This window comes from Budorcas taxicolor, chromosome 2 (genome assembly GCF_023091745.1).
Source record: "Budorcas taxicolor isolate Tak-1 chromosome 2, Takin1.1, whole genome shotgun sequence".
NCBI lineage: Eukaryota > Metazoa > Chordata > Mammalia > Artiodactyla > Bovidae > Budorcas > Budorcas taxicolor.
Window position 1 is genome coordinate 16,870,928 of NC_068911.1, and position 20,896 is coordinate 16,891,823.

Below are 20,896 nucleotides of genomic sequence, written 5' to 3' on the forward strand. Positions count from 1 at the left end.
CTGATTCTGGGAAAGACTGAAGGCAGGAGAAGGGGATGACAGAGGATGAGATGGCTGGATGGCATCACCGACTCGATGGACATGAGTTTGAGCAAGCTCCCGGAGTTGGTGATGGACATGGAAGCCTGGCATGCGGCAGTCCCTGGGGTCGCAAAGAGTCGGACACAACTAAGCGACTGTACTGATACGCTGTAGGATCCGGGAATCTCTAGAGCGCGTGTTCGGCCAAAATTACTTCAGAGCCTGCGTGGCGCGAGGGCCACTGGGAGTTGTAGTCACACAATGCAGTTCGTCGCCGACTCCCGGAAGTGACGTAGAGTCCCACCTTCTCGCCGCGTTTCCGCTGCTTTCGTTAAGCAGTGTGACTTGGGAGCTCAGCTGGTACGTACTTTATGGTCCTCGTGCTTGGGAAAGGGGGAGCCGGGTTAGCGTATGTGCAGGGACGGTAAGGGTAGGGGTCTGGAGATGGCGGCCCCGTCCCCTTCTCGGAGCCCGTGACTTTCGGTCTCTCCCACAGGTCCGGCCGCAGCCGCTCAGCGCCGTCGCCATGTCGCGGTTTTTTACCACGGGTTCGGACAGTGAGTCTGAGTCGTCCCTGTCCGGGGAGGAACTCGTCACCAAACCTGTCGGGGGTAACTACGGCAAACAGTGAGTGAGGGCCTAGGCCATGGGGATCACTCGGGGTGGGGGGGCGGAGGTTCAGCAGGCTGTGGAAGGCCTCGTATACGCGAGAGAAAAGGAGAATGGAAGTGGAAGCGGTGAGAGCGGGTTCTAAGGATGTTGAGAGTTTAAGGGACTGAAGCACTGCTGGGGGGAAGATCGTAAAACTTAGGGTGCTGTGAATCGTGGGAATCCTCCCATCAGGCAAAGGATAGAGTTACGAGAAGAGATTCCCCACTGGCTAAATCTGTTGCACCAGTAAGAAACCCCAAATACTTGCTTGATGTTTGGGAGTTCCTTGATGTGACTCTGAGGTTCTTAAACGTCTATTAGTATTTTCCTGTTGTGTTGTTGTTTGGTTGCTAAGTCCTGTCGGGACTCTTTGCCCCCCTTGGACTGTAGCCCACTGGGCTCCTCTTGTCCATGGGATTCTCCAGGCAAGAATACTGGCGTGGGTTGCCATTTCCTTCTCCAGGGATCTTCCCACCCCAGGGATGGAACCTGCATCTCCTGCATTAGCTGGTGGATTCTTTACCTCTGAGCCACCAGAGAATCCCCCCTCCTGTTGTTTACCTCCACTTAAATACTCTTCTCCCATCTCTGCAAACTGACATTTTTTTCTCCCTTTGATACATTGAAATGTTGTTCCTCAAACTTCCATCATACATGCCACCTTTGTTATTTTTGTCATATACCTGTGCTTAAGAATATATATACATTATCACTTCAGAGTCTTGTTTCAGCATAAAACTCATTTTTAAAGATGAAGAAAAAGAATCTATATATATCCCTATGAATATAGTTCCATATCTGTGTCACAAGTGGAAAATCACATTACTTCTTATAAAATAGGAAATAATTGGAAAAATTAATACGATGGAAAAGAAAAGGGATACTGTTACCAGCTGAATTCTGTCTGTGGTCTGGTTTTTAATTATTGAAGAAAAATAACTAGAAATGGAGGTGTCAGAGCCATTGAGGCTCTTTCCTTGTCCTCTCCCACTGTGGGAAACATTGCTTTCCAGGACCTAGTTTAGGTACCACCTTTTCCATTCATTCTAGGTAAGGTACCTTTTCTCTTGACTTTTAGTAATTCTTAGTGAGCTGTGTCTTCACATAATTTTTTTGACACAGTAAATAAGCACCTTCGTTTGTTTATGTTTGAGGATGGAGACAGTCATCCTCATCCTTGTATGAGTTACAGCATTTGACAAACACCCTCACTTGAAGTAAGCTAAGAAGATTGAGTTCTATATGATGAGGCCATGAAGAGGAAGAGTAAAACAAGATGGGTGTGGTAGGAGTGGGCCTAAGTTATTCACTTCCACCTGCCCTGTTGGAAGAGGAAAAGAGAGATCATTTGGAAAGAGTGGAGTTAGGAACAGAAGTTAATAGTCTGTTCATTTCAAATAGGCCATTGTTGCTGAGTGAGGATGAAGAAGATACCAAGAGAGTTGTCCGAAGCGCCAAGGATAAAAGGTGAGGCCATGGGGAGGCTGGGTGATGGGGAGTCTCTGGGGCAGTGTTGGGTTTTATGGTTGGTGATGGTGGGCATGTCCAATGTGGTATTGGGCTCTCAAACCAGGTTTGAGGAATTGACCAACCTTATCCGGACCATCCGTAATGCCATGAAGATTCGGGATGTCACCAAGTGCCTGGAAGAGTTTGAGCTCTTGGGAAAAGCATATGGGAAGGCTAAGAGCATTGTGGACAAGGAAGGTGTCCCCCGCTTCTATATCCGGATCCTAGCTGACCTGGAGGACTATCTTAATGAGGTGTGAGTCCTGTGGTTGCTGGGGTATCCAGGAGGAGACTGTGGACCTAGAACTTTGTCCTAACCCGTATCCAAAGATCATGACTCCTCTCAAGTTGTTTGCCAAATAGTCAGTGTTTCCCAGAACGTAAGAAATGGGGGGCGGGGGGGGGGGGGTGGTGAAGCAAGGAGAGGGACGTTTTTAGGCTGAGTTTTAATCATACTTATTCCTGTATTACTTTTTTACTTGTGGTTTTGTACTTTTCACAGTGATACATACATAAAGGGTCGTTAAGCAACATAAGTTAATATGTGCCATTATTAAGTAGTACATATGAATGTAGATAGCAGGACTCAACAGTGTGAGGCCTGAAGTTGAGAGAAGACTACTTAATCTCATATCTTCATTGTCTTTTTCTTCCCTGTTCTTTCCTTCAGCTATGGGAAGATAAAGAAGGGAAGAAGAAGATGAACAAGAATAATGCCAAGGCCCTGAGTACTCTGCGCCAGAAGATCCGAAAATACAACCGAGATTTTGAGTCTCATATTACAAATTACAAGCAGGTGGGGGAGCTAAAGGGAGACTTTTTAAACTGTGGGGACAGTGACCCCCATGACTGACACAAAAAAAGCATTTGCACATCTGAAGTGTGTGACTGGGGAAGGAATCATGATGACAGCTCTGTGGGGTGGAGAGGGTGGGATGGAGTAGTAGCTGGCAGGCATCCTTAATTTTCTCATTTCCTTCTGTCAAGAACCCTGAGCAGTCTGCAGATGAAGATGCTGAGAAGAACGAGGAGGATTCAGAAGGTGAGTGAGAAAACCCTTAATTGCAGTTGTTTAGGAGGTCAAACGGAGAAGGCAGTGGCAACCCACTCCAGTACTCTTGCCTGGAAAATCCCATGGGCGGAGGAGCCTGGTAGGCTGCAGTCCATGGGGTCTCTGAGAGTCGGACATGACTGAGCAACTTCACTTTCATGCATTGGAGAAGGCAATGGCAACCCACTCCAGTATTCTTGCCTGGAGAATCCCAGGGATGGGGGAGCCTGCTGGGCTGCTGTCTGTGGGGTCACACAGAGTCGGACATGACTGAAGCGACTTAGCAGCAGCAGCAGCAGGAGGTCAAAAGGACTATCCCGGTGGCTGAGCAGTAAAGAATCTTTCTGCAGCGCAGGAGATTGGGGTTTAATCCCTAGGTGGGAAGATCCGCTGGAGAAGGAAATGGCAACCAACTCTAGTCTTCTTGCCTGGGAAATCCCATGGACAGAGGCGCCTGCCTGGCTGCAGTCCATGGGGTCGCCAAAAGTCTAATTCAATTGAGCACAAAGTACAAGGAGATATAAAATTTGGGGTTTCCTTGGCTTATTGTCTTGGTTGCCATTCACCTCTTCCCCATTTTGTTTTTTCCCTCTCTCCCCTTCCCTACCAGGCTCTTCAGATGAGGATGAGGATGATGATGGAGTCACTGCTGCAGCTTTTTTAAAGAAGAAATCAGAAGTCCCTTCTGGGGAGAGTCGAAAGTTCCTCAAAAAGGAGGTTAGAGCCAGGGTTACACTAAGGGGTGGTTTGCTTGCTGTGGACCATGCTTGGGTCTCTAGGGAGAAGAATAGACTCTCAGGGGCCTAGAGTTCAGAGGGGTGGGGATTAGCCGAGTATGGTCTCAGAACAGGTTTCCTTTTTGATTAGAGCACAGAGTGACTTGGAATCAGGAGAACTAGATTCTGGTCCCAGCTCTGCCTCTGGGGAGCTATGTGTCCCTGGAGCAAGTCACCACTTCTCTCTGGGTCTTGGTGGACCAATCTAGCTCTCAATGTCCTGATTCAACCACTCATTCTGCTCCTAAGAATCTTTAGAGCACGGGTCAGCAGGGAGAGCAGAGATAACACCAGTCAGTCTTCCCATTGTCTTTCTTCTGATCTTTTTTTCTTTTAAGGATGAAGATGAGGACTCAGAAGATTCAGAAGATTCAGAAGCTTGGGATACAAGTTCCACATCTTCTGATTCAGACTCAGAAGAGGAAGAAGGGAAACAGACTGTGCTGGCCTCAAGATTCCTTAAAAAGTAAGAAAAGTAGTGGTACTTCTGGCTACAGGGGAAAGGACAGGAAGCCTTTAAAGTCATCTTGAAACTTGTTACTCCTTCTCTGGAGTCCCATTTATTTAGTTTCCATTTCAGTTTTAATTTTTATTTATTTTTACAGTAAAACATTTTATTGAAGTGTAGTTGCTGTATAGTATATAAGTTACAGGTGTAGAGTACAATGATACCTAATTTTTTTTTTAAATTTATTTTTGACTGCACTGGGTCTTCGTTGCTCGTTTGCTTTCTCTAGTTCTGGCGAGCAGGGTCTACTCTCTAGTTGCAGTGTGGGCTTCTGATTGCGATAGCTTCTCTTGTTGCAGAGCATGGGCTCTAGGCACGTGCTGGCTCAGTAGTTGTGGTGCACAGGCTTAGTTGCCCTGCAGCTTGTGGAATCTTCCCAGACCAGGGATTGAATCCATGTCCCTGCATTGGCAGGTAGATTCTTAACTACTGGACCAGGAGGGAAGTCCAGTGATCCTTAATTTTTAAAAGTTACACTCCCTTTATAGAGTATACAGTATTTGCTCTGTTCCTGGTGTTAACACGGTATGTCCTTGTAGCTTATTTTGTACCTGGGCAGCAGAGGATGAGATGGTTAGAGAGCATCACCAACTCACTGGAATGTCAGCAAACTCCAGGAGATAGTGGAGGACAGGGGAGCCTAGCATGCTGCAGTCCTTGGGGTCACAGTCGGACATAGTGACTGCGCCACAAAAACGAAGTAGTTTGTACCTCTTATTCCCTTGCCCCTATATTGCCTCTCCCCCTGTGAAGTCCTTTGAGGTTGTAGAGTTTAACAGAGGGATCTCAAAGTCAAGTATGTTAGTTGGCTAAGGTTATGAAGCTAATGTGTCTTGCAGATGGATTTGAAGGCTCCAGTGTCCAGATATTTAGCCGTAGCAATACTCACTGCCTGTGGACTGAGTGTTTTATCTTTGATGATGATTGTTGTTTACTTGCTAAGTCATATCCAACTCTTTTGCAGCCTTACAGACTGTAGCCTGCCAGGCTTCTCTGTCCATGGGGATTCTCCAGGCAAGGATCCTAGAGTGGGTTGCCGTTATCTTTTCCAGGGATTGAACTTGTGTCTCTTGCTTGGCAGGCAGATTCTTTACCTCTGAACTACCAGGGAAGCCCCTTAATAACTGTAATATTGGGTAAACTATTTAATATTTCCAGTCTTCAGTTTTCTTATTTGTAAAACGGGGTGGTACTTGACCCTGTCTTAAGGATGCTTGCAAGAATACAGGAGAGCGATACAACCCCGCAGCCCAGGACTGGGGTTGGTGAGTCCTCAGAGATAGTTGCTTCTCTTGTCCCTCTTCCTGAGAACTTAGTATATAGCATGTAGACTGCAGCAGGCCTTCCTGAATTTTACTAGTACCGTTACAGAATGGGAGAGGAGTCTGATTTGAATTCTGGTCTTAGCCCATTCTACTTGAGTTGTTGTCAACTCCGGTGAGTCACTTAACCTTCTTCGATCCTTCTTCCTCCTTTGAATTCAGGGTGATAGCTATCCCTGCGTAGTCCACAGGAGTCAGGTATCAAGCTCAGTGATAACTGGCAGGAATACTGATGCTCTAAGGGTTGCTTTCAAAAGTTGGAGTTACGTTGCTTCAGGTATTAGTGAGTTCTGTGACATTGCAAGGATCTTAACATAGCCATTTTACTGAGAAACATTTTTCATTGTGTGCTCCAGGGAGCAACCGTGGTCAGGTTCAGGGAGTGTGGTATATGTCTTTGTGCTTTTTTTAATTCCCAACACTTCTGACACCAATATGTGTCAGTTTTTTTCTCATACCAGTTAGTTCTCCAACTCTCTGGACACCAGGTGGGTTTTCAGTAGTCAATTCAGTTCTGGCACTAACTCCCCAAAGTTAGCACAGACCCCACAAGACTGCCACCACTTTAGATGCCAGTTGTTAAGTTCCAAGTTTGACTCCTATACTTCTGGCCAACCAATTTTAAATTCGGAGAGTTCTCACAGCCCCTTCCTCAGGTTCAATAATTTGCTAGATCAACCCAGAGAACTCAGGAAAGCTCTTTACTTAACTGTTGTTTTTGTTTATTCAGTCGCTAAGTCCTGTCTGACTCTTTGCAACCCTATGGACTGCAGCTCTCCAGTCTTCCCTGTCCTCTGCAATCTCCAGAGTTTACTCAAGTTCATGTCCGTTGAGTCGGTGATGCTATCCAACCGTCTCATCCTCTGCTGCCCTCTTCTCCTTTTGCCTTCAATCTTTCCCAGCATCAAGGTCTTTACTTACTGTTACCAGCTTGTTATAAAGGATACAACTCAGAAACCTCCAAATGGAAGCACTGCATAGGGCAGGATATGGGACAAGGGGCATGGCGCTTTGATGTCCTCTCTGAGCACACCATCCTCCTAGCACCTCCGTGGTTCACCAGCCAGGAATGCCTCCATCCAGATTGTCATGTAGGGATTTTTATGGAGGCATCATTATGTGACCATGATTGCTTAAATGGTTAACCATTAATCATGGGCTTCATTTCCAGTCCCTCTCCTGTTCCCCAGTGGTCAGAAGGTGGGGCTGTAAGTTCCAATCCTCTGTTCATGCATGGGTCTTTCTGGCAACCAGCCTCCATCCTGAAACCTTTCTCAAAGCCTGCCAAAGCCTCATTAGAACAAAAGATGATCCTATTGCTTGGGAAATTCCAAGAGTTTTAGGAGCTCTGTGCCAGGAACTGAGGACAAAGACCAAATAAATATTTCTTATTATACCACAGTATCATATTCCTTTCTCAGAGGATTTCCAACCATGCATCAGTTAAGCAAATTCGATCCGCTTAACTTTGTTTTATTAACCATCTCTTAAGTTCGCTTTTACCGTGAAACTCATCTTTTATGCCTGTTGACATCCTGTAAAACTGTCACCCTTATTATTGGTTCATAGCTTTTGTATCTCCTTTATGGGTTTGTCTTTCAGTAATTGGATATTGACGTCTCCACTGTTTGGGCCAGTGTGTGTCAATGTACACTTCACCTGTGTGCTGCACAAAGGCACACAGGAGGCAAGTTGGACTGAGGAGACAAGTTGGACTCTAAAGTTAAACTTAGGATATCACAAGAAAAGAAAGCTACAAACTAGTATCTTTCATGAAATTTAAATTTAAAAATCCTCAACAAAAACCAAGAGAGGTTTGACTTTCCAAATTATTTTTCAGAATAATTATTTTTAAGATTGTGAAGTGAAAGCCTCTCAGTCATGTCCAACTCGTTGCAACCCCAAGGACTATACAGTCCATGGCATTTTCCAGGCCAGAATACTGGAGTGGGTAGCCTTTCCCTTTTCCAGCGAATCTTCCTGACCCAGAAATCAAACCAGGGTGTCCTGCTTTGCAGGCGGATTCTTTACCAACTGAGCTATAGGGAAGAGCCCCCCCTTTTTTTTTTAAGATTAATTCTGTCTTTATTAATTTTTCACTTCAGAGATTACCCTGGATACATTTTTTTTTAAACCTATGAAAGTTTACTTTGTATACCTAACCTCCCCCCAGACCCCCCCCCCGAAAAAAAATTTAAGATTAGATTTATATAAAATTTCAACGTTAGTGGTCCGGTTAACTATCGAATCCTCAGAGGCCTTTTTGACATTAAGAGCTTTTGGTTTTGTAGTGTTAAAGGATAATTCATAATTCAGATACACTGTTTTACTTGTACAATGAGGTAGACCAATTTTTAAGATTGATTTCCAAGCGAGGACAAAAGAGAATTTGTATAAGAAAGAGGAACAAAGAAGGGAAAAACCACAGACAGCAGTGGGAATATTGAATTCTGTTTGCACATTTGTGTGTGTGTAAACTCATTAGCTATCTACGCCAGCCAGGGTTGATTTCAGTTCTTAATGGATTATCTAGAAACATGACAAGCTGTCCCCTATAATGTCTGCCAGCATCCTTTTTCAACATCTCTATGTTAAGCCAGTCTATACCCTTTCCCTCATAAAAATTTCTCAGCTTTCATCTTTGGGTCAAAACAAACACATAAACGGGTTTAATCTCAAGAGCTTCCGTCTCTTTGATGTAATAAGGGTAATAAGGTTGTCTAGCAACATTAAAGCACCTGGATATTAGGTAGTGGGTTTGGGCAGAAAATATGAGGACAGTCACAGATATAATAAACGTTTAGGATCTTTAGTCTGTTTAATTTTCTAATCAGGCTAAGTCTGTCTAGGAGAATGTCATTAAGAATCAGTTGAGTGAACTTTTAATCAAGTGGCTGTTTTCTTAATTGATTTTCCCCAAAATATTTATCCAGGTACAATAAGTTGTTATTTACTGCACATCTTTATTAACCTTGACTGACCAGTATTTGAAGTCAGTTTTGTTTCGGATTAATTCTTTTTCTTTTTTAAAAATTTTTAGCTGAGACACATGGCTTGGGGGAATCTTAGTTCCCCAGCCAGGGATCAAACCCGTGCACTTAACAGTATAAGCTCAGAGTCCTAACCGCTGGATTGTCAGGGAATTCCCTATTTAGGATTAATTCTTACTTAAAGAATTTTTTAGTTTGGGGCTAAAATTTTAAATTATTTGTTACTTTGGACCATACTGGAGGTAAATTATAAATCACGTGTTTGTGTTTCTGAATTTGTAGTTGGGGTAGAATTCTTAAGTACAAACTGAGGAAATCTAGTATGTGTATGTTTAGTGGTTCTAGATAAGAGTTGTGGTAAAGAGGGTAGGGAATGGTCCTTTTCAGTGTAGTTTTGTTGTTTATTCTCTAAGTCATGTTCTGCTCTTTGCAACCCCATGGACTGTAGCACACCAGACTTCCCATTCTACATTATGTCCCAGCATTTGCTCAAATTCATGTCCATTGAGTTGGTGTTGCTATCTAACCATCTCAATTTCTTAGTTGTGTATTTAGGTAGAGGTGTATCTGGTAGTGTCCTAGAAAAGTAGCTTGTATGTGTTGAATATATACCTGAGAGCAGAAATGTTAGTTTTCTGATCATTTCTAACAAGATTTGAATATACCAAAGTATACTCTGCCATAGAGGAGAGGTCATGTCAAATTTTAGGTCTTTCAGTTAGAATTTCATAGGGTGAGAGTTCATCATGTTTTTGATGTGTGAATCACAGTATCTTGAGGGTTTAGAGTAAAACTTTAGGCCAAGGAAGATTAAATTCTTTTTAAGTATAGACAGCATTGATTTTTAAATAGCATTAGGTTCTGGGCTTCCCAGGTGGCCCATTGTGGTAAAGAATCCCCCCGTCACTGCAGGAGATGTAAGAGACATGGGTTCTCTGGAAGATCCCCTGGAGGAGGGTGTGGCAGCCCATCCCAGTCTTCTTGCTTGGAGAATGCCACGGACAGAGGAGCCTGGTGGGCTGTGATCCATAGGGTTATAAAGAGTTGGACATGACTGAAGTGACAGCACTCAGGCACACACGCAGGTCTTTTGATCTCAGAGCTTTGGGTATGGATGATGCAGACCAAACAGTTTCAGCTTAATGAACATGGTTTGCATATTTGCAAAGGATTTTACCTATGAAATGAATTTTTATTAGAGAATATTGCAGTAGTACAGAAGGAAAACCAGTAAGCTTTTAGAGTTAAGGCATAGGGAGGTCTGGTGGTCAGATGGCTGGGATTTAGCACTCTGACTGCCATGGCCCAGGTTCAGTGCCTGTTGGGGAACCGTCATACCATAAGCAGTGCAGCATGGCAGAAAAAAAAAAGGTATGGCATAATTTTTTTGGCCAAGGGAAAGTTTTAATCCAACTGGAAAATTTATAAACTATTACTAAAATGTAGTCAAATCTTTTAAGCATTTAAAATAAAATTTATTTGTAAATGTTTAAATGTATAAAGTTTGAAATAATATCTCCCTGTCATTTGGCTTATTATAAATATTAAAATTTAATATCTTATTATAAGTATCTGGTTTAATATAAGTATTAAAGTCTGGAGATAGTTTCAGGCGTCAAGTGGGTTAAACCTACTTCGAGGTAGCCAGTATTCTTTCTCTCTTTGGGGCGGTGGTACATTTTGTTGTATTGAGCAGTTTTGTTTTTAAAATTCAGAATTTTTTATTAATCATTCATCATAAGAGAGGAAAGAAAAGTGGGGGGAAAGCAGCCAGTCTGGGGACAGCAAAAAAATTTTGCACTTTTTTTCCCTAAGCACTGATTTTAAACTGATTAGCCGGTTGCCTATAAAAACCTAGTCTGGGCAGAGCAACTAGTACCAGAGAACAACTGTGTTGCTTATGGATTTTTCGGGAAACCTCCGAGCTTGGTTGTGAAGCAGCATGACAGGCTCTTTCTGTGTCTGTGGTAGCCTAGTTAGCATCTCTGTATTCTTAAACCAGGCCAAACCTTTCCCTTCGTAAGAGTTTCTTAGTGTGGTATGGTAACAGACCTTGGCTAGTAGCCTGACAGATGCAGCTGCTTAGTAGCCCTTACTCTGGTGATGGTTATAGTTAACCATAGGTCATTCCTATAGAGTGTAACTTGGACCCAGGTTTAGGTGGCGAGAAAGAAGTTCGTGGCAGGGAAATGCCTCAGAGGTGGAGAGGGGGCTGATCTTTCATCTTCTCCTGTGTCTCTTTGCAGGGCCCCCACTACAGAGGAGGACAAGAAGGCGGCTGAGAAGAAACGGGAGGACAAAGCCAAGAAGAAGCACGACAGGAAATCCAGGCGCCCGGATGAGGAGGAGGAAGACAATGAGGGTGGCGAGTGGGAGAGAGTCCGAGGTGGCGTGCCCCTCGTTAAGGTGAGGATTTTAGAACTAAAATGAATGGGGAACCAGTCTGAGAGAGCATATGGGTGCTGTCCAGGTCGGATTCGGGAGAAAAGTTAAGGCAGCCTGCTCATGATAACGTGTGTTATCTAGGAGAAGCCAAAAATGTTTGCCAAGGGAACTGAGATCACCCACGCTGTTGTCATCAAGAAACTGAATGAGATCCTACAGGCACGAGGCAAGAAAGGAACTGATCGGTAAGATTCGTGGGACTGGGCTTTGTGATGACAGGATGAAAGCTCATTTTCTCTTGAGATAATGGAGGTGGAGGTTGGTGGGGAAATAGTGCTCTTTAGTAAAAGGAATGAGGTAGTTGGAATACTCCTGGTCCATTGTCTGCTAGTTGGGTTCCCTTTGACCTTAAATCAGTCACTTAACCTTTGGGGGCTGTTTCCCCATTTGTAAAATGGGGGTAATGCTCACCTTCTTTAGTTGTTCCATGACTAAAGAGGATGGTAGTTTGCATTATTCCTATTTCTGTTTGAAATTTATGAAGGAGAAGCAAGTGTACAGGTGGTGAGGCCGGGGGTGGGTGTTGGAAATAAGGTTTCCTTGCTTATCTGAAGAGGACAAGGTGAGGCTTTTTAATGTGTCTCCTCCTCCTCACCCAATTCCCTCCCCTCTACAGTGCAGCCCAGATTGAGCTGCTGCAGCTGCTGGTTCAGATTGCCTCTGAAAACAACCTAGGAGAGGGCGTCATCGTCAAGATCAAGTTCAACATCATCGCCTCTCTTTATGACTACAACCCCAACCTGGCCACGTACATGAAGGTAAGAGTGATACCGAGCATCCCAGGGTGGAGCTGGTGGGTCGCGGGAAGGGGCCTCGTGTCTCAGGACTCAGTGGCTGAGGAAGGCCCCTGGATTCCTGGGGAAAGGCGCGTGGGAGGCATCTGCTTGTTCCACCTGCACACCTCAGCTGCCTTCTCTTGGCAGCCTGAGATGTGGCAGAAGTGTCTGGACTGCATCAATGAGCTGATGGACATCCTGTTTGCAAACCCTAACATCTTTGTTGGAGAGAACATTCTGGAAGAGAGTGAGAACCTGCATAATGCAGACCAGGTAAAGGGGCTTTAGCAGCTAACTAGAGGTGTGTGCTGTCTGCTTTGGGAAGGCCCATCGGAGACAGAAAGGTTGAAAGCTAGGACTGGAATCTGGACTAATTTATTTCCTCCTTTGCCTTCTCTTCAGCCACTGCGTGTCCGTGGCTGCATCTTAACTCTGGTGGAACGGATGGATGAAGAATTTACCAAAATAATGCAGAACACTGATCCTCACTCCCAAGGTGAGCCTGAGGCATGGGCATCAGTGGGAGGAAAAGTACAGGGGTTAAAACAAAGGATTGTACTTAGAGTGTTTGGGAAGCCAGCCCTTCCTTACTCCAGCATTCATACCACAGGGCCTCTTTAAGATACTGGACCCCACTCCCACAGCTTGTGATTTACTAGGTCTGGATGAGGTGTCAGATTTTGCATTGCTAACATGTTCCTAAGTGGTGATGCTGTCTGCAACCTTGAGAACCATTGGGATAAAATCTCTGTTCACTTGACTTGTTTGGCTTGCATGCCTTAGGCTCTAGGATGAAGTATAGGACGTTTACACGGTAAAATGTGAGTGTCCACCCATGCCCACCAAGTAAACTGTGTAACTATGAATGAGAAAGCCTGTGGCTTTCATGCTCGGGAAGCTTACATTTCGGTACTAAAGAAAGGCAGTTCTACCAAAAAAAATGAACAAGGGACTTCCCTGGTGGTTCAGTGGCTAAGACTCTGCACCCTCAATATAGGAGTTCTGGGTTTAAATTATCAGGGAACTAGATTCCACATGCCACAACTAAGACCCAGAACAACCCAATAAATAAATTTTTTAAATGAACCAGTCAGTTATAGATAGTGTAAAAATTCAGATCAGGACCTGTAACAGAGGATGACACAGGTGGTGGCCGGCTTGAAATAATGCTTGAAGAAGGTAAGTAGGGCCCATTTGAGGGGAGAGCCAAATGAAGTGGATGAGGAGTTAAATCGGGAGGAGTTAGCAGAAGAGAGTGCCTGACAGAAGGCTTGGAAAGTAAGCTTAACATGTCCCAGGAGAGAATGGTGTTTTGAGCGCACAATGGGCACACTTTTCTGATGGGTACAGAAAACAGAGAGGTCATTGGATTGATGAGGGGCGTATGGTTGGGGAGGCCTGGGTGCCTGGCTAAGCGGAGGGCGGGTGTTCTCCCTGCCAGAGTACGTGGAGCACCTGAAGGATGAGGCCCAGGTATGCGCCATCATTGAGCGTGTGCAGCGCTACCTGGAGGAGAAGGGCACCACTGAAGAGATCTGCCGCGTCTACTTGAGGCGCATTCTCCACACCTACTACAAGTTTGATTACAAGGCCCATCAGCGGCAGCTTACCCCGCCTGAGGGCTCCTCAAAGGTGAGTGCTCGGCCGCCATGTCAGAGGGCAGGGCGTGTGTCCATTGGTTCTGCACCTCTGTTGGGACTTGATGACCGATCTCCTGTTCCCTGGGGACTGTCAGCTGGAGCAGAGACGGAAACCCTGAGGGACTAGAATGAGGCAGGATGGAGTCTCATCTTTGGTTGCTGAAGCCAGAGCCATTTAGAACCATTATCTTTGCCTCTTCTCCTCCAACAATATCTCCCCACCCCCACCCCTCCAGTCTGAGCAAGATCAGGCCGAAAATGAGGGTGAGGACTCAGCTGTGCTGATGGAGAGACTGTGCAAGTACATCTATGCCAAGGACCGCACAGACCGAATCCGCACGTGCGCCATCCTCTGCCATATCTACCATCACGCCCTGCACTCCCGCTGGTACCAGGCCCGGGACCTCATGCTCATGAGCCACTTGCAGGACAACATTCAGCATGCAGACCCACCAGTCCAGGTAGGATGGCAAGGAGGCGCTCTGGCCCTGGGAAGACCAGGCTGGGCCCCTGTCCTCTCTCTGTGTTCAGGCAGGGTGGCTCAGTCGGATTAGCCTCTTGTCTGGCTGATGCAGATAAAGGGAGACACTTGGTTCTTCCCAGGTGGCAGCATTCTTTGGTTCTCCTGCACGCGGCTTCCCATGTGGCCCAGTGGTAAAGAGTCTGCATGCCAGTGCAGAAGAAAGGGGTTTGATCCTTAGGTTGGGAAGATCCCATCAAGAAGGAAATGGCAACCCACTCTAGTATTTTTGCCTGGAGAATCCAGTGGACAAAGGAGCCTGGAGGGTTTCAGTCCATGGGGTTACAAAGAGTCCGAAACGACTTAGCAGCTGAACAGCTTTGTCAATATTTAGTGTTGTTGGTCTTTTCAGTTTTGGCCATAATAGTTGTTGTCTACTAGCATCTCGTATCAGTTTGTATTTCCCTGATAACTATTGAAATTGACTACTTTTTAAGGTTTATTGGCCTTATATGTTTCTTTCATAAAATGTCTTGTCAATTCCTCCATCCCTTTTTTTAAAGGATTGTTCGTCTTATCTTACTGGGTTGTAGGAAACCTTTATATATCCTGGAGATCAGTCCTTTGTCAGATAAATATTTTCCAGATATTTTTTCCAGTCTGTAGTTTTCCTGTTCACTTTTTTAACCATGTGTTTTGAATGTATGTAGTCAAAATACCAGTTTTTTCTCTTATGGTTATTATTTTGGAAATTCTGTCTAAAGAAACCTTTGCTTACTTGTAATTCATAAAGATATTCTTTTTTTATTTTTTGGAAATTCGTATGGTTTTAGCTTTCACATTTAGATCTATGATTTTTGCAAATGGTGTGATGTCAGGGTCAGACTGTATTCTTTCCCCATTGTATTGCTTTGGTGCTTTTGGAAAACCATATGAAAAACTACATGACCTTGTAGGTGTATTTTTGGACTCTTTATTCTATTCCATTTCTTCATCTTTTTGTCTTTCCTTATGCCAGTCCCATACTGTCTTGATTGCTGTTCTTTTAGAGTAAGTCTTTGAAGTCAAGCCATATGACTCTGACTTTGTTCAGGTTTGAACCTTTCAATCTGACGTGTTATCTCTTCATTTAATTTCTACAACTTGTCTGCATTGTCTTGTGGTTTTCACTGGATAGATACTACACATCCTTTAAAAAATTATTCCTGAGAATTGTATGATTTTTGATGCTTTTATAAATGTAATTTTTAATTTAAAATTTTATTTTGGCTGGCGTGTGGGATCTCAGTTCCCCAACCAAGGATTAAACCTGGGCCATGGCAATGCAAGCACCTAACCACTGGACCACCAGGAAACCCCTCTGAATTTCATTTTTTCGTTAATTACAGGTATTTAAAAATACAGCTAATTTTTTTACATTTGGCCTTGGATCCTGCCATTTTGCTAAATTCACTTTTAGTCTGCTGCTGCTGCTACTAAGTCACTTCAGTTGTGTCCGACTCTGTACGACCCCACAGACAGCAGCCCATCAGCCTCCCCTGTCCCTGGGATTCTCCAGACAAGAATACTGGAGTGGGTTGCCACTTCCTTCTCTAATGCGTGAAAGTGAAGTGGCTCAGTCATGTCTGCCTCTTTGCGATCCCAGGAACTGCACCCTACCAGGCTCCTCTGTCCATGCCATTGCTTTCTTCCACTTTTAGTCTAGCCCTTTATATTCAAGGATTCAAGCAACTGCAGGTTGAAGACATTGTAGGGGGAAATCCAGAAAGTTCCAAAAAACCAGAATTTGCCCTAACTGGTAATATTTACAAAGCACTTATAATTGTATTAGTTGTTATAAGTAATCTAGAGATGATTTAAATTATTTCGGAGGATGTACCATGTATATGGATTTCCCAGGTGGCTCAGTAGTAAAGAATCCATTTGCCGATGCAAGAGACAACGGGTTCGATCCCTCGGTAGGGAAAATCCCCTGGAGGAAGAAATGACAACCCACTCCATTATTCTTGCCTGGAAAAAATCCCATGGACAGAGGAGCCTGGCGGGCTGTAGTCCATAGAATTGCAAAGAGTCAGACAACTGAGGTCACATACACTGTAAATATACAGATACTCTGTCATTTCATGTAAGAGACTTGAGCATCTGCAGATTTTGGTGTCTGGGGGGGATCCAGGAACCATCCCCCATGGACACTGAGGGGCAACAGTATTGGGTCTAGTATTTTATAGATTACTTAAGAATTTTTTACTGAATCATGTTATCTGCACATGGAAACAGTTTTATTACTGCACCAGTCTTTATGACTTCTTTGTTTTTAATTTCTCTTTTATCATATTATAATGATTCAAATATCTAATACTTAGTGCTGAATAGAAGTGAGAGCAGCCATCTTGCCTTGTTCCCAGTCTTAGCAAGGAAGCAGTGAACATCTCACCATTTAAAATAATGTTAGCTGTAGTATTTTTGTAGATAGACTTTCTCAGATTGATGAAATTCTCTTTTGGTCCTAGCTGGCTGGGAATGTTTGTCCTTAATAGGTGTTGAATTTTGTTAAAATCTTTTCCTGTATCTGTTGAAATAATGCACAGTTATTTAGTCATTATTCTGTTTATATGGTAAATAACCATGATTTAGATTTTTATACCAGCCTTTCTTTCCTGAGATATATCCTACTCGGTCTTGCTGTATTATCTATTTTATATATTGCTGGATTCTGCTTGTTAGCGTTTTTTAAGGCTCTTTGTATTTAAGTTCATGACTGATATTGATCTTTATATTTTTGTTGGTCTTTCCCCTCCTGCCAAAATCTGTACTTATACTGCCTACAATAGTCCCTATCTTAATTATTGACAAGTCTATCTTTTCAGTTGCCTAAGCCAGAAACCTTGCGAGTCATCCTTGATTCTTGTTTTTCCCTCATATTCCACATCTGAGTCCCCAGGCATTTGTGTTGAAAATCCATATCTGATCACTTACTATCACTTCCACTCCTGCCCTCTGGTTTAAGCCACTGTTAGCTTCCTGGTCTCTCTTTCTGCTTCTGCCCTTATATCTTCTCAGGCTGTTCTTAATACAGCAGCCAGGGTAATCCTGTTAATAAAGTCAAATTATATCACTTTATTTGCTCAAAACTTTCGGTAATTTATCATCTTAAAATCTTCAACGTGGCTTACAAGGTCCTGTACTTGCCCAGTTTCTGATCACATCTTTTACCAGCTCTAGCCATATGGAACTCCTTGTTCCTTGAATATGTCTGGCACAATTCTTCTACAAGGCCTTTGCCTTTTTTCTAAAATATTCTTCTTTCCCCAGATACTTGCATGACTTGCTCTTTTTCTGTTAGCTCTTTATTTTTAACATCACCTTCAAAATGAGGCCTTCCCTAGTTATCCTGCATAAAATTGCGAGTTCCCACTGCTGCTACCACCGCACAAACTCCCTTCTTAACGCCTCTGCTTTATTTTTCTCCTTAGCATGAATCACCACCTGTGTATTATGGCTATTTTGTCCTCCACACCCCTGTTTCTAGAGTGTAAACTCCATGGAAGGGGAGGACTTGGTCTGTTTTGCTGTCTGTCCTAGCCCACAGCACAGTCCTTGATGTCTGTTGTATGTGTGACCATTGCCTTGTGGCCCTCACCTCTGAGTGCGTCGCCCTTTACTCCTAGATCCTATACAACCGCACCATGGTGCAGCTGGGCATCTGTGCCTTCCGCCAAGGCCTGACCAAGGATGCGCACAACGCCCTGCTGGACATCCAGTCAAGTGGCCGGGCCAAGGAGCTTCTGGGCCAGGGCCTGCTGCTGCGCAGCCTGCAGGAGCGCAACCAGGAGCAGGAGAAGGTGGAGCGGCGCCGGCAGGTGCCCTTCCACTTGCACATAAACCTGGAGCTGCTGGAGTGTGTTTACCTGGTGTCTGCCATGCTCCTAGAGATCCCCTACATGGCCGCCCACGAGAGCGACGCCCGCCGACGCATGATCAGCAAGCAGTTCCATCACCAGCTGCGGGTGGGCGAGCGGCAGCCCTTGCTGGGTGAGTGGGAGCTCTGGCACAGCAGACTCTGTTCGTTTGTTCCTTCACTACTTGTGATCAGAGGATTGAGATGCTAAAGGGAGTAACTTTCCCTCAGGATGGTTTAAACTTTCTGTGACCTGATGCCAACAATGTTTTAAAACTAGTGTAGATTTACATGGTACTGCTTGAAGCTAGATGTTTTATAAATAATAATTTTTTTCATTAGTAATAACCCTGTGATGTAGATACTATTTTGACCCCCTTTTTCCTGATTAAGAAACTGAGGCACAAAAGTTAAGTGACTTTACCCAGGGTAAACACAGCTGATATGTGTCTCTCTGACATTTTCTTCTTTCATGTATGTTTTTCAGCTAATTAACTAGATCCAGGGCGTTAAGAGTCTAGCATTGGCCCCTTTGATTACTTTGAAAGATCCAGTCACTCAGTCCAGAGGTTTTTGCGATTTCACTGGGAAAAGAATTTGAATTGCGTCCTTCCTGTGAGGCTGGTGCATGCAAGGACTTAGTGAATGAGCCAGGCTTACCGCCCACAGCCACGTCCCCTTACACATTTGCCCTCTGCCCATACGTGTGTGGTCATACTAAGTGCACGTGCACTTGAGGCAGATTTTGTTTGCGCTCTGGAGTGGTGCTTTGTTTTTTTTCTAATTGGAAAATTTCCAGTGAAAATCTGTGTACAGCATCTCTTAGGGCTTCTTGGTTCATTCCCTACCTCTCTCTACTACTACCTGCAGTGAAACCAAAAGTAGAGAACAATTGAGATGTTGGACTTATTTTTAGGTTAGTGAATCTTGCAAGAATCTGACAAAATCTGTGGACCCTTTCCTAGGAAAAGGTACATAAGGGTGCACACAGCAATTTGTCAACGTTTTCAGGGAACTGACCAATCCCCTGAGGTACGTCATGGACTAATTTAGTCTAAATAAATTTATTCTGATACTAAGTGACTTGTACAGTCTTATGGCTACTTAACCGAGAGCAGGAGAGTCTCAGTCTGGCTGTTGACTCTCCTGGCCTGGGTTCCTCCTTAAACAGTGCTTGTGGGTACAGGATCCCTTGTCCCAAGTTTCCCTAGTTCCTGCCTCATTCCGAATCTTTCAGGCCCCCCCGAGTCCATGAGGGAACATGTTGTTGCTGCCTCTAAGGCCATGAAGATGGGCGACTGGAAGACCTGCCACAGTTTTATCATCAATGAGAAGATGAATGGCAAAGTGTGGGACCTTTTCCCGGAGGCCGACAAAGTCAGAACCATGCTGGTTAGGTGAGCCGAGAGTGAGATCCTGATGGGGGGAAGATACCGGTTGGTCTTCTCTCTGACAGTCTCCCCCCTTTTCTTCCTGCTCCCCACAGGAAGATCCAGGAGGAGTCACTGCGGACCTACCTGTTCACCTATAGCAGTGTGTACGACTCCATCAGGTAGGATGGGCCCTGGGCAGACACAGGAGCCCCAGGTTGTGGTCACGGGTTCTCATTGCTCCCCGCTCTGGGCCTTCTTTCTCCCCAGCATGGAGACGCTGTCCGACATGTTTGAGCTGGACCTGCCCACGGTACACTCCATCATCAGCAAGATGATCATTAATGAGGAGTTGATGGTGAGAGCCAGGGGTGGCGCCAGGGCAGGTGGTGTCATGGAGAGTTCGGTATGGAGGAGACTGCTGTGACCCTTGCTCTGCCTCCCTCCTGTCAGGCCTCCCTAGACCAGCCGACACAGACGGTGGTGATGCACCGCACAGAACCCACCGCCCAGCAGAACCTGGCCCTGCAGCTGGCCGAGAAGCTGGGCAGCCTGGTGGAGAACAACGAGCGGGTGTTTGACCACAAGCAGGGTACCTATGGTGGCTACTTCCGAGGTGAGTGCTCCCACCCCCTGTTCGCTCTCAGGATCTTGGCCCCCTTCCTGCCCCTCCATTGGCTCTCACCGCCTCCCCTCCCCATCTCTCTCCTGCAGACCAGAAAGACGGCTACCGGAAAAATGAGGGCTACATGCGTCGAGGTGGCTACCGCCAGCAGCAGTCTCAGACGGCCTACTGATGGCTTGATTTCTGTCCCCAGTGCCCTAGACCATTCACCCTTTAGGTCCAACCACACTGCATTAAAGGTCTGTCATTAAAGGTCTGTTTAGAGTTACTGCAGTTCCTGGTTGTCTGCATGTTGCCAGAGGTTGGCACATGTGTTAGATGCATTTATTTGCTAATTATGTTTCTAAGTTTCTATCACGTGACAGGCACAGGGCTCAGGATTCAGGGTAGACTTGGGCATATTCCTGACTTCACGAGCTTGCTACTCTTTGACATTTGGCAAAAAATTGTAAAAACATAAGTTATAACAGGGTTTAGTGTGTTTTTTTGAAGATGGTGGAAGTATTGAATAAGATGTGATTATGGGCCATAAAGGGGCTTCCCTGGTGGCTCAGTAAAGAATCCGTCTGCAGTGCGGGAGACCTGGGTTCAATCCCTGGGTTGGGAAGATCCCCTGGAGGAGGGCATGGTGACCCAATCCATAATTCTTGCCTGGAGAATCCCCATGGACAGAGGAGCCTGGCAGGCTACAGTTCATAGGATCACAAACAGTCAGACACGACTGAGCAACTAAGCACAGCACAGCACAATGGGGCATAAACGGCAGGGGCAGCATAATGGAGGCAATAGTAATGAACATTTCAGGTGGATGGGTGGTGGGTCACAAGGCAGGGAAATGGAAGAGTTAGTCTAAA

The 20,896-nt window shown here is 44.9% G+C and overlaps 1 protein-coding gene across 1 annotated transcript; it reads left to right on the plus strand.

Moving 5' to 3' along the window:
• The first annotated feature begins 314 nt into the window (after positions 1-314).
• On the plus strand, positions 315-20,298 carry LOC128065380 (eukaryotic translation initiation factor 3 subunit C). The gene is made up of 21 exons (XM_052658570.1): positions 315-381; positions 518-648; positions 2,074-2,139; positions 2,246-2,435; positions 2,852-2,977; positions 3,169-3,223; positions 3,843-3,949; positions 4,347-4,474; positions 11,075-11,234; positions 11,355-11,458; positions 11,890-12,031; positions 12,197-12,322; positions 12,452-12,545; positions 13,491-13,681; positions 13,926-14,150; positions 17,818-18,181; positions 19,285-19,444; positions 19,534-19,599; positions 19,688-19,775; positions 19,871-20,033; positions 20,132-20,298. Exons 2-21 carry the CDS (start codon positions 548-550, stop codon positions 20,212-20,214), a joined length of 2,739 nt encoding a protein of 912 aa, XP_052514530.1. The 5' UTR covers positions 315-381; positions 518-547; the 3' UTR covers positions 20,215-20,298.
• The last annotated feature ends 598 nt before the right edge of the window (positions 20,299-20,896 follow it).